We start from the raw sequence: 13,810 nt of genomic DNA, 5'->3' as shown, positions 1-13,810 counted from the left end.
AGAGAAAAAGCAGGAGAAATACTGAATGAGAGCAGTATGAGTGTAAATGTGTTTTGTTTTGTGTACAGGATGGCCCCAGAAGTGGCTGCTGTAGAGAAGAATGGAGGTTATAATCAGCTGTGTGATATTTGGGCTGTGGGAATAACTGCTATTGAACTCGCGGAATTGCAGCCCCCCATGTTTGACCTGCACCCGATGAGGTACATGTCATGCCCACACTTGCTGCTACAAAAAATAAAATGGTTTCACATAATTAAAATACCAAATATTTATTTATGCATACCTTTGCAGCTAAACTCAATCTAAAATTGCTATAAACTGTTACAGCTTTTTCAACAAAAATTGCTTCAAAACTACAATGCAGAAAAAATGGTCTCTTTAGTTTTCTAACTTCCTCGTACTGTATGATAATTCATGACTCAGGTGCCTAGGTTGTATCTGCACAAACGCCAGTGATACCATGTCACTTCTCGTTTTTTTTTTTTTTCCTTTTTTAAATTTGTCAGTAAGAACATTGATTTTCATTGAGATCACACTTGTAAAAAGTCCTGGCATAGTCTATAGCATATGATTGCAACCATGCTTTAAGTTATAGTTCTAAATAGGCTTGTGAATTGTTCTATATTATTACTGCAAACTACACATTTTCTGACATTCTACTTGAAAATTCTTCTTGACTTCCAGCAGGTCAAATGCATGGAACTGTCAGGCAATGTTTACCTAGTTCTATTAGTAAATGATTGATTAAACAAGACATAATACAAGGCAGCTGTAGACCTTAGGCCATGATATTTAGTGTGTTTGACTTCTTAATTTCAACCGGAGTATAATTTCCTGGTTTTGACCAATTTAACATTGGAGACCACATTTAGTAATGTCTGTTAAATGATGCATCAAATGTGCAGTGAATAACCCCATATTATGTCACAGCACTTATTTCATAATTTGTATACTTACGCAGAAGTATGACCACTGAAATATACAAAGCATTACACAATATGTCTGTAATCATGTGTTCCTCTCTAAAAACATTAAGCAATAATCATAGACTAAAATATTATCACACAAATAATATTGTATAAATATAGAAAATGCCAAGGTAATTGAAAATCATCTGTAATCTAAAAGCATTTGCTATAATGACAAAAGACCACATTTGCTTTTGCACTAACGTGTTTTTGTCTCATTTGCATGTACAGGGCTTTATTCCTAATGTCCAAAAGCAGCTTCCAGCCTCCCAAGTTAAAGGATAAGATTAAATGGTTAGTTAAAATTCCTCATATGGATTTTCATTTTACAATCCTGTGTCTCATGTTATCTTTTCTTGCATCTATGTAAAATGTATTTTTCGATATATCTTTGTGTTCAGGTCTTCAGTATTTCAGAATTTTGTTAAAGTGTCGCTGACTAAGAACCCAAAGAAGAGGCCTACAGCTGAGAAACTGCTCACGGTATGAGCTTGTACACTTTGCCAACTGCAGCGCAACTGCCATAAACTTTGTACAACTGGATTGTGCACATTACAAAACAAATACTGACTGAGGAAACTTTAAACTACTATAATGAATATAATAATAATGTGTCAGATATGACCAAAGAAGTTTAAAACACCCTGGTCTGTGTACATTGTGCATTTTGCATTGTGTTATTTGTTTCTGAACTTTCTTTTTTGTGTTCTTGTTTGTATGCAGCATGTGTTTGTAGGTCAGTCAGGTTTGAGTCGCAGAATTGCAGTGGAGCTGCTGGATAAGATGAATAACCCAGACAACCCTCCTCTATACATTGATAAAGACGAGGATGATCTAGAGGTAACACATAGTGTCTATGTGCAAGAGTGTTTAAAAAAAAAATGAGAGAGAGAGAAAAAAAAGTGTGATATGCGGACATCCTAAAACTGCACGTATGTGTTTGGTAGCTGGTTACAGGCCGTGATGTCTCTGCTAATGAATAAATGAACTTGACACAGTGTTTTAACAGATGTGATATACTGCCTTTCTCTCACGCACACACAGCTTTTCACACACAGTGGAACACTGTTTCTATAAACAGCAGTGCAGTATTGTAGTATTAACTCGTCTAATTGTAGCCTCTTTTTCACTCTCTAGCCACCGCATCCTCCTCACACCATCCGTTCAGCCCCAAACAAGGATGCTCGAGCTGGAAAAACCCGCTCTGAGATTGACTGTAAGTGAACACATGCACAATCGCATTCCACCACTGCATTACTCTGACAAAACAAAGCTTTCATGGGGGTTTAAATAAGCATTTGTTAATAAGAGTAATTCTTTTGTATAGAGAAAAATACTATAGCCACCAACAGCAATCACCATTTTGTGGTCATTTGTTGAAAGCGACTTCTATCTAGAGCCAGTTAAAATAGTGCCTTTTTTTTTTTTGTCAGTTATTGCAATATTTGCAAGAATTACTATATAGCAAAAGGTTATGTACTTTTAAACATTTCTACTTCATTGAGTTTTACCTTAATGGTGGCTTGCATCACTAATCACATATGTTCGTCCAAACACTGATTGTTGATTGGTAGGACATTCCTCTTATCAGCTTAACCTTTCTTTGTTTTAGAAATCGCTCTGTTTTTGCGTTTGTTCTGATATGTTTGTACAGTCACTGTTCTGAACATTATTGGCAAAAACAACTGCTGCACCTAAGCCTTTTTATGGTTGAGACAAACCTTGTTACATATTGTTGTAGAAGCCATGTATCATATTGGACATTTGAAATCCCTAAGTCCATTTATTTTGTTTGTTGAGCTTCTCTGCTCTTTGCCAACCTCTTTTTGTTTTCAGTTCTCTCTTTTTCCACTGTGTTGCTGTTTCGGTCTTATTGTGAATTATTAAATAGAGTAATATACAAGTCATATATAGGCTCGTGGTTATTTTCATTAGTTTTGTTCTCATAATATGAATTACAGAGTGTGTAATTGGCATTGCCTAGTTTAAGTCTAGTCCTGATACATGCTCGGATGCATCAAATCTGCAGTGGATGCTACATTACGCTACAGCACTTTTTTCATGACACACGAGTCTGCAAATAAATTTTGATTAAAATGGTGTGTCTTCTGAAAAATACATAGCTGACATCTCCACTGTTAATATGCACACAACTCAGGTGAAAGTGATTTATATTTTACAAATAGAGAGCATAGGCACATACCCAACCTTCCTGGGATAGACCCAGGATCTGCTGCAACCCCAACCAGGATACAGGAAAGGTGCGATTCTTACTGGCTGCTGGGGTTAGATTTTTGTTTTGAGGCAATGGAATATTGATATTGAAATTACTGTAAATGGACATTTTGCAGATCTCATTGTGGTAATTAATAGACCGACATGCTACAGTTTATCTTGGTTGTTTTTTTAACTCTAAGATGATTATTTGGGTAATGTTTGACAGTCTGTGTTAGGCAAGTACAAACAACTCTACAGTAATTACCACAGTCCCTAAGGGTTAAATCATTTGACTGTGATATAGAATTGTCTAAGCAGTGTGAAGGGACTAGAGTGATTTAGATAATGATTGAGATGATACTGTACCCTGAGTTTCATTTCATCTTTGTGTTAGTGGGTGAAATGTAGTTTTGGTTGTTGTCGTCTTCACTTTTTTAAATTTGCTATTACTTGTTGAAAGATTACTTCTGGTTTTCTTGACCACACACATGAAAAGCCCCTGCTGCTCAGAAGGTGTGCGAGCGTGTGTGTGTGTGTGTCAGCGAATGATTAAATGAATGACTGTTGCACAGATGATTTGTATGAGGGAGAGAGTAATCATTTTCTTATATACTGTACATGTTTGTCGTTTTAATATGTATATATTAGTCATCATCTTAAATGCTTATGGTGATGGCTGTTGTGTATTTAACAAGATGTTTTTTTGTTGTCTGTTGTGTAAGCTTGTGTATTAGTGCTTTTTTATCTAGTGTGCATGCTATCAGGCAGTAAGTCAGCTATCAGGCAGTAAGTCAGCTATCAATTGATGCAGGCTTACATTTAAAAATAGCTGTTCCAAATGAAAAAACTGTTTTTACACAGTAAAACAGCTGTTCACTACTGAGTTTTATAGTTAAAAACCCTTGGATAGATCTGTGGAACTTGTTGAGGCTTCTGCTGTAAAGCTTCTTCTTTATTGCCACAAAGTTTCTGTCTCACATCCTCTCAGCAACAAACATTCAGCTCAGATGTCAGTGCAGATATTCACACATGTATCCATGCGGTCAGTCAGGTATGCCATTGTCATCGCTTTATGTTTACTAATTAAGTTTTTGCCAAGAATTATTACAAAAAGGAGCCCCAGTTAATGTTACTTTATTTAGTTTAATCTCTGTACACTGTTTGATTGCAACAAAATTGTCTTAACTAAAGGTTGAATGGAAACCGTGCTCTGCTTTAAATTGGCAGTTAATATATTTGTATTATCTTAAGTCCTGGTATCTTGGTTCTGTGTTTTCCATCACTGTGTATGTGTGGGTGTCTGTGAGTGCGTTTAGAGTACAGCCAGTTTTCAGCCCTAAATGGTTATGTAGAAAGTGTTTCTGACGCACTTGACTTGTGTTCTGTCACTGTCGAACAGTGCGCCGACTGTCTATCATGGATACCGAGGGAAGTTCATTTGAACGTCTTTCCTCCCCCTGGTGGGGAGCGAGTGCATTGTCTGCATCCCTGCAGAAGAAAGAAAGAAAGACCAGATGTCAACCTGGCCACCAGTCAGCTCTTAATAGTGCCAACAGATGAAACTTTAAGAAATATAAACAATCTGCCATTTAGTTTTTGCTCATTTGTGTTGGAATGAACTATATTTGGTAGAAGTGTTATTACTGCTAGCAAATTGACAATTAGATTTAGCGATCTTACTTCAGTTCTATAGTTCTCAGTGTTTTTACCAGAATTCTAGGCTCAAAAGAGACTTTCCTGTTTACTCTGCCTGTCTGTGGCTGAACTTTTAAACAAAACTGCATAAATTGTATCCTTTTCACATCAACCGATATAAAAGAAAATATTTGTAACTATAATCGATTTTTTTAACAGTTTGTTTGTAAAGTTATGCACATATTTAAATCTTACTTAAATCAGAAATATGCCATTGTATAGATTTTTAAACTAACTAAAAGTTAAGTATCAGATCATGTATTCAAAATGCAATGTTTAAGTTAAATTAATGACTCTGTCACTTCTATGAACCTTCTTAATCCTAGCATAGATATTTATGTTGCCAGGGAGATGTCTGCATCCATTAGTATGCAATCTGACTCAACTACATGGTGCATATCATGCAGAAAAACTGTTAGGATATTTGTGATTAATTATGGCATTGTGAATGTTGCTTTATTCAGATTGTTTCTGCTTTGGTTCTAGTTGATAAGCTGCGATTTGAGCCTCCGCTCAAGAAGGAAACGGAAGCAAGCTCTGAAATGGTGAGCCAATAAACGCTGCAGAACTTTATTCAGTCTCAGCTCACACAGACATTAAAGCTGGTATAGAACCTAAAGTCTCTTACAAGGTGTTTAGTGCAGCCAAACTGAATACTAGGACATAGTTTTACACTGGTTTAACCAAAATTCCCAAAATATTGTATGATTTGAAAGGGCTAATGATGTAATGTTCTTCTCCGAAGGATGTGACCAGAGAGAATGATTTCTCTTCTCAGTGGAGCCCATTCGCTGATGGAGGCATCTCCTCCAGGTAACTATAGAAACAGTTAAGACCGAGACCATAAACAAATTGGCCTTCTGGCATGTGGCCTCCTATCATTACTTAATAACGTCAATCTTGTCTGAAACTTTTTTGTGGTAAATCACCAATCTCTGTGTGTATGTTTGTTCATGCTAACCTGCTCAGTTTGTGTGTTTGAGCTCAATTTCTCCACTGTCTGTCTGCTTGCGTTTTCTCCTTTGCTTTTACTGCCTCTTTTCTTTTCTTCTGTTTCTTTGCTTTTCTTGCTCCCGTTTCACTTAAGGAGCCTCCTGAAAAGTGTGGAGGAAGAGTTGTTCATACGGTAAAGCAAGAAGTGTGTGTATTTGTACCCATACTTTAGTTGCCCTGCTTTTTTTTTTGTGTGCTGATGACCTTTCCTTAGTAAAAGAATGCCAGAGGTTTTTTGGGGGGGGGCACTGTGCTTGAGCATCATCTTCCTGCTGCATTTGCATGAATATGCATCCAGTAACTGTCAAATCTTCTGTCAATATTGTTCATCGTCAGGCATTTGCTTCACTCTGTAGAATTGTTTGATTTACAGTCTGTTTGATTGTCTGTTCATATTTATTTTGCTACACACTGAAGTCATTTTGGTTTGACATCAAATAATGAATAAGACTTTTTACATTTTGTTTCCTGGTTGCCAAGATTTTCTTTTTTACTTCAGTAGAGAAAAGAAATGACAACCCACCATTTTATTTATAATGAAGTTCTTATGGTTTCTTATTTGAATACCATTAGAATTTTAGTTTAGCCAGTTCAGATATTAAAAATATAATGGTCCCAAACATTAACAAATATATTATTGTTCAAATTGAAGTAGCAAGTATAAAATTTGATTGTGTTTATAAAATACAACAATAGATCATATAAATGCTCAATGTGCTCAAAAGTCTCAATGCTGTTTTAGAGGCAACTAAGAATAAAATATCTGATAAATCTATTGCAACTTAGATTTTTTTTTTTTTTTTAGGAACAGAACTTTAACCATGAACTATAAACGTTTTTTCTCTCTTCAAACCCCCTTCTGCTTTGTTCTTACTTTACTCTAGTCATGGACACATGACTCCACTTGAGGACGTTTTTGAGGATGTAGAGAAGTAAGTTTCTTACAGTTAATTTTATTCCATACACATGGCCATAACATCATTTTAGATAATTAGGCTTTAAAACATACAAATTAAACCATATGCATTTTTGTCCAATGTGTGAAAATGTTCTTTAGAAATTATATAGGACCTTGTAAAAGAATGTTCAGCATTCACATACCTCACAAGTTTATACAGCTGCTGACTGAGAAGCCCCCCAGTATACATTCATTCATGTAAACTTTTCCCCCACAGATCCACTCTGAAGCATGTGCCTCCACCGCTTCCCCCTAAGGTATGTTTCTTGTCTCTGCATGCATGTTTGTACACATGCCTACATTTATGCACGTGTACACACTCGCACACACAAAGTAAGTGTATTCGTGTATATAAAATACTAGTGAATATATTTTTAGTTTCCATTCGTACAAAATGTGTAGAGATTTTTCCTGTGTTTATTGGAATCGGTATTAACTGCACTTATTCCTTTCCTCTGCTAGCCATACCCATTTAGCTCATCTGATGAAGTGGGTTTGAACGATGGCTCTTCGACAATTAAGCGGTTCCCAGGCTCAGATAATGGCCTAGTCCAAGGACCACGAAGGCAGAGCACACCAGAGAGAGGCAACAGGGTTGAACAGTTGCAGCATGACCTCACCTCTAGTGTGAGCAGCCCTGGATCACTATCACAAGTCCAAGAACATGGTACTTCTATACTTAGTAATAATCTCTGATTTTAAATGGGTTAGTGAGCAGCTGCCCATCTGCGCACACAAACATTTGACCACTTTGCTGTCCTTGCCATTTTTCCTAGTGAGACACTCAGTGTTATTATTTTTGCACCCCTGAACTCTAAATATGTCTGTTCCTTAACATTCATTTGCCTTTTTTTGCTTGTCTTTTCAAAGCTTCTTTTTATTCTAAACCTAGAGGTAAGATGCTACAGTACCTTCACTGTCTGTGTTTGCCTCACTTTTAATTCCATTTCCATTCTTCCATTTCTTCCTGCACTTCTGTATGCAGTCTTTAATATTCTTTGTTTTTTGTCTATTTATTTATTTTATTTTTCCTTCCTTTTCTTGCCTCAACAGGTGAGGACTCTGAAGACACCCTTAATGGAGACACTCCTAAATCACCACCTGGTCGCCTACAAAAAAAGGAGAAGAAAGATTTTCCTGTGAGTGTCTAAATGTAGGGCATATTGAGGGAGTGAAAATGATGCTCAGTTTAGTTGCTCGTGTTTGGTTCTAACCAAGAAACAAGTGCTAGTTTGTTTGTGTTAGAAGATGTGATGTGAGGAAAAACTGTTGCACAATATAAAAGTTGATGAGGTACATAAACACTTGGTACACAACAAATGGATAATTCAGTTGCAATTGCTGAAAGATAACTTAAGAAAGTATGGTTTTGCCCTGGACACTTTCTGAATTAAAATGACTTTACAATCAGACAAATGGTTAATCCTTCCGTGACCAGCCAAGACGCTGAAGAAGTATGATTTTAACATGATAATTACAACAGAGAAAGAGACCTGTCAAGCTTCTTGACTGGTTAGGCATGCTTCTGTGTAGGTAAAAAATGAGTGTGCAATACAGAGCCAATTGATTGTTTGAAATGCTAAAATACCAGTTTTGTCACAGGAAACCATTGAGTAGGAATCTTAGTGGGAGTCACATGAGCATGCTTTGGGAAGTTATAAACCAGGTGGGCAGCAGCATTCTAAATGCACCTTAGAGACAATGAGAAAGACAAGCATGAAGAGAGAAGTATAGTAAATATTCAAGGATATAGAATAAAGCAGTTTAACACATTATGATTTTATGAAGATGAATTCTTCAGGATTTGCGGATTTGCAGATGGTAAAATAACATAGTAAAATACATAAGTGGTCATTTAATGACAAGAAGTTACTCTGCAACATTGTCTAGTTTTAGAGAAGCCACATTATTACATATTAAATTTCAGTACATTGTAAGAGTAACAGTATTTGTATAGCTGTATTGATTTAGCAATACATACAGAAAATGTTTGACACTACATTACTGAAGTGTATTTTGTCTGCTTACAGAAGCCAGCGATTAATGGCCTTCCACCCACCCCTAAAGTGCTGGTAAGTGCCCACTTCCTGATTCTTAGCCTTCTTCCTGAGCATGTAAAGGAAGTCTTCTTACAGTATACCCAAAGCTGCTTTTAGCCAGATATATTGTTGTCTTTTTGAAAAATGTGAGGAAACAGGATGAAATTAAATAGCTTTTGATGTTTCATACACAATAACCCAAGATACTTCTGGAATTGTGTTTGGTTTTATTTTATTTTTATATATATATATATATAATTTTTTTTTTTTCAAGCAAATGCAAATTTGCAGCAGACAAAGTCTAAAGTCTAAATCAATATTAATTAGTTTAATTAATGTATCATATATCGCTTACTTTTCCTAGTATTCCTGTTATGGCCACCATGAGTAATCATTTAAAATTGCTTAGCTTTATCGTTGCCTGATATTTTAATGCATTTCTTTAGCATAACTGTCTCACAGAGACTAATGCACATAATTCATTGCTGTCATTAAACGAAAAGGTCAAAAGGACAATCACAGTTTGATACATCAATGTACTTTTAAAACGAGCCTAATATATAATGCTGTTTTTGCCTCGGTGTCTGCATTTAGATGGGTGCATGTTTTTCAAAAGTGTTTGATGGCTGTCCACTTAAAATCAACTGTGCCACTTCATGGATTCACCCAGAAACCAAAGGTAACTTCAGAAAGTTTACCTGTTTGTGTGTATATGGATGTGAACATGATTGCACATGCATGTGCACACGGGTGTGAATGAAACATTAAGTTGTAATAGCTGTAATGTCTACCTGCTTTAGATCAGTACTTGATCTTTGGGACAGAGGATGGCATCTATACATTGAACTTGAATGAGTTACATGAGGCCACCATGGAGCAGGTATTTGCTGACCTCTGACTTTCTAGCATCTTGAATTATGGATATGTGTGTTTGTAGGGTGATCCATGTGTGTGTGTGTGTGTGTGTGTGTGTGTGTGTAAAGGCATACTCACTCATTGTATTCAAGTATAAAATGCTAATTTAATATATGATGCTGATTGCATTTTAGTTGTTCCCACGGAGATGCACATGGCTCTACATCATAAATAATAACCTCATGTCATTATCAGGTAAGCATCTCTTACACTGCGAGTAAGCATTTGCATACTAACTAACCTGCTAACTCAGTCTTGTATTCAGTGTTATTCAGCATTTTTATTTCATTGTTTGCTTGTATGAGTTGGTATACTTTTTTTTTTTTTTTCCTTCTCCAGTCTGCTTTTTGACTTCAAAGGTTTTACAAAATTAAAGCTACAGTTAATTCAAAATTCTGTTTGCACAGTTGACGAATTATGTATTCGATGAGTTTCAGCACTTTTTTCAGGGTTATAGAATTCTCTAGCTCATGATTAAATCTATTTGGATCTGATTCAAGAGGGATATATAGTTCCATTATAGTCATGTGCCTTTTTTTGTTACAAATATATTAGATAGGTCATTCAGCAGATGCAGCCATGCAGGATTCAGTGTTCTCAAGTTTCCATCATGAAAGCAGACCTGTAATTTTTGTGTTTTAATGTCAGAGCATGAGGTCTAATTCATAAATATTATCAGTGGAGAAAGGCTAGAGATTCTAATAAATCTAAAGATTGAAATGCATTATAATCAAGACTCATTAGTGTGATCATGTACTGTGTCTAACCAGCTTAGCATTAGACAGATTGGCTTAGGAGAATTGTATTTTGGACACAAGCCTAAATATGAGTGTTTACAATGGTGCTCGGACAAGATATTTTATTAAACAAACGATCGCAGGCAGATGAAGAGGCAAGGGTTTTCTTTTTTTTTTTTTTTTTTTTTTTTTTTTTAAATGTAATTTTAATAATGTCATACTCCTACTGTCAGCCTGTCTTCTGCAGTACATGTCACTGTACAATAAACACGCTTTTTGCTTTTGTCATAATCATGGTCAATGTATAGTAGCTACATAATGACTTTCTCTTTCCTCTTTTGCGCCCTCTCTTCTGTCCTCTCTTATCATGGCTGATCTCACTCCCTGCTGACTGTTTTAACGTCTAAATCACCATAATCAGAAGGTAAAGGCACTCTTACACACTCGCACATACTAAGAGTACCATCGTTTTCCTCACTGTGCACATATTCATGCCTATCTGATATCACTTTTTTTCCTCACTCTTAATTATTTCCTTTAAAGCCATGTTGTTAGATGTGCATCATTGTGCTTATCTTAGCCTGCTATCATTGTCGCTGACACCAGAGACATCCAGACAGCACTGAGTTTGGTTGTGTTGTCTCTCTGCTACATGTCCTTGTTATAATCTGTTTAACCTGTCAATCCTTTTTTTTTTTCCTCAGGGAAAACCTTCCAGCTTTATTCTCATAATCTGATTGGCCTGTTTGAGCAGCTCAAAAAACCTGGACTTGCTGCACAGTTCCAAACACACAGGTTTCCTGAGAGAATACTGCCCAGGTAAATAAGAGCAAGTCCCTGGAACAGCTGCTTTTCTTTTAACGCAAGCATCCTCAGTTGTAAGGTTTAGTGTAGTTTTGTCACATCTGCATTCAATAGCAGATATGAAAAGCAGCATCTCAGTTTAATGACCCATAAGCAAATATTTGTTGTGTTTTTAATTGGGGGGCAGGGGGAAGTACTGCTTATTTTATTTGTTTTGCATTTTATCTGTGTATAATATGGTTAGGATGCAAAAATTTCAACAGTTTTTCTATCTGTTGTTTGCTATGACAAAAGATCGTATTGCCCTTCTAAAAGCTCTCCTGCATTGTGTTGAGCAGCATTTTTTTTTACATTTAAAGTCATTTGATAACTTTAAGATTTCTTCATATGCCCAGTCAGGGTCGTCATGCACGTGTTTGTGTGTGAAGTAGGCTATTAAACCTGATGTGTGTCACGCTCAGTAGTTTGCTTTATAGGGGAGAATTTTTCAGACTAGATACCAGGTTTCATCTAAAAATGTACTTTTTATTTAATACCACTATATTGTTTATAGCTGATGAGATCACTTTGTCAGGATAAGGATAGTCCTGGGTTTACATTTGTTGTCACACTATTCGGTGGAGATGTGTTCACATGGCCTTGGGTTGAACCCATAGCTACTGTAAGCTCAACTTACAACTACCTTAATTGAGCCCAATGTTACCTTCCTAACCTATGACTTCAGCTTTGCATAGTACCACCTAGTTGGTCAAACACAGTACACAAACACTTACCCGTTTCCTGACACGATACTCAGCACTTTCCTAATTTCATATAGCTCAAGTACTTTTTAATGCAAACTCATTCACAGGTGAATAACTAGAAACCTGTATGCTTATGTTGCTGGCAGTGGTGGAGCTAGTAATGGGGAAATTATGAGCCTTGTCCTTGTGTGTGTCTTTGCTGTTGGTCTATAGAAGTAATGCACATTTTTTTAGATCACACTGTACATGTAAATAATTATTTGTCAATAAAAAATTTTTGGTGCAGTGCACAGGTTTAGAATTATTTTGCATACTTAGTAGCCATATGTAGTGGACAGAACACTACTTATCAGTAGTCAAACGCATTTAGCAAAATTTAAATGTGTGTATAAAAAAAAAAAAATGATTGGGCTTTAATGTACATGCTCTTGTAGCATAAAATGTCATAAGGTAATTACACTCATTTGTTATGGTGTTGTTTTTTAACAGGAGGTTTGCCCTGACCACCAAAATCCCTGATACAAAGGGCTGTCACAAGTGCTGCATCGGTGAGCAACATGGGCAAAATATTTTTTCCTGTAGTGTTTACTTTCAGTAGGATTAACTAGATTCCAGAGCTGACATTACGTATTCGTTTTTTTTATTATTAATGTTATTTTAAAACATTTTATAAGAATAATCTGTTGGCAGTTTATATGTGGCAATTGTACAGCACAGTTAACACACTTCTCTCTTGCTCTCTCTTTTAGTGCGTAATCCATACACCGGTTATAAGTACCTGTGTGGAGCGCTGCAGTATGGCATTGTTCTGTTACAGTGGTACGAGCCCATGCAGAGGTTTATGCTTATAAAGGTTAGTAACGAACAAATCACAGTGCTTGTGGTGCAATGCTTTCGGAAACCAAAAGACTGTCTGCACTCTTATTAAACTCCCATCATCCTCTCTGCTACAGCACTTTGATTTCCCGTTGCCGAATCCTCTGCATGTGTTTGAGATGTTGGTAGTGCCGGAGCAGGAGTACCCCCTTGTGTGTGTAGCTGTCAGTCAAGGCACGGAGCCAGGCCAGGTTGTTCGTTTTGAAACCATCAACCTCAACTCCTGTTCTTCCTGGTTTACTGAGATCGGCTCAGGTACCTGTCACTCCCACACAAACCTACATGTTCTTAAAAAAGAGGAAAAAATGTTTACTATGCATTTAAATATTAATACGCCAGTTATTTATACTGTTGCAGGCAGTCTAGGAATGCTAATTCAGCACATGTACTGTAATTAAATATGTAGAAAACATAATTTAAAGAATGAAAAATGCCCCAAATCTTATACTTTGGTTTGGATAGTTTTTCCTACATCAACATAGGACTTTTTTTTATCCAGTTTCGTGTTTGGTATGCGTATGAGTTGAAACTCTGTTTCTCTGACTTTTTAGCCGGAATCAGGTTGATGCAATTCACGTTACACAGTTGGAGAGAGACACAGTGCTTGTGTGTCTCGACAGTAAGTATAAGGTCTTCAAAGTAGTTCAAGTAAAAAAGATGCTTATGCAGATATATATTTAATTTGGTTTGTGTATCAACTTACAGAAAATCTGAAGATAGTGAACCTGCAAGGAAAGCTCAAATCTAATAAGAAACTGTCTTCTGAACTCAGCTTTGACTTCTGTATCGGCTCAGTGGGTGAGTGTGTTATTCAGGCATTAATGCTGTTTAATACCATTGTTCTAAATATGATAATTGTTGTGTG

The 13,810-nt window shown here is 36.4% G+C and overlaps 1 protein-coding gene across 3 annotated transcripts in view; it reads left to right on the top strand.

Annotated features, from left to right (window-relative positions):
• Positions 1-13,810, top strand: part of map4k5 (mitogen-activated protein kinase kinase kinase kinase 5) — a 33,482-nt gene that overhangs the window by 15,061 nt on the left and 4,611 nt on the right. Inside the window, exons 10-32 of one of the 3 annotated variants that reach the window (XM_046870924.1) lie at positions 69-200; positions 1,200-1,262; positions 1,370-1,451; positions 1,692-1,808; positions 2,106-2,184; positions 5,367-5,425; positions 5,626-5,693; positions 5,968-6,006; positions 6,758-6,805; positions 7,049-7,088; positions 7,294-7,498; positions 7,885-7,970; positions 8,862-8,903; positions 9,465-9,549; positions 9,671-9,750; positions 9,920-9,980; positions 10,944-10,946; positions 11,227-11,341; positions 12,559-12,617; positions 12,819-12,922; positions 13,023-13,229; positions 13,507-13,564; positions 13,651-13,743. In XM_046870924.1, coding sequence (XP_046726880.1) covers positions 69-200; positions 1,200-1,262; positions 1,370-1,451; positions 1,692-1,808; positions 2,106-2,184; positions 5,367-5,425; positions 5,626-5,693; positions 5,968-6,006; positions 6,758-6,805; positions 7,049-7,088; positions 7,294-7,498; positions 7,885-7,970; positions 8,862-8,903; positions 9,465-9,549; positions 9,671-9,750; positions 9,920-9,980; positions 10,944-10,946; positions 11,227-11,341; positions 12,559-12,617; positions 12,819-12,922; positions 13,023-13,229; positions 13,507-13,564; positions 13,651-13,743 — 1,925 coding nt within the window. Of the gene's footprint in view, positions 1-68; positions 201-1,199; positions 1,263-1,369; positions 1,452-1,691; positions 1,809-2,105; positions 2,185-5,366; positions 5,426-5,625; positions 5,694-5,967; positions 6,007-6,757; positions 6,806-7,048; positions 7,089-7,293; positions 7,499-7,884; positions 7,971-8,861; positions 8,904-9,464; positions 9,550-9,670; positions 9,751-9,919; positions 9,981-10,943; positions 10,947-11,226; positions 11,342-12,558; positions 12,618-12,818; positions 12,923-13,022; positions 13,230-13,496; positions 13,565-13,650; positions 13,744-13,810 lie in introns of all 3 variants that reach the window. The other 2 variants (XR_006928277.1, XR_006928278.1) reach the window with 2 other exon arrangements.

This window comes from Silurus meridionalis, chromosome 2, assembly GCF_014805685.1.
Source record: "Silurus meridionalis isolate SWU-2019-XX chromosome 2, ASM1480568v1, whole genome shotgun sequence".
NCBI lineage: Eukaryota > Metazoa > Chordata > Actinopteri > Siluriformes > Siluridae > Silurus > Silurus meridionalis.
Note: the sequence above shows the minus strand (reverse complement) of the source record. Positions and strands in the feature narration are given on the sequence as shown.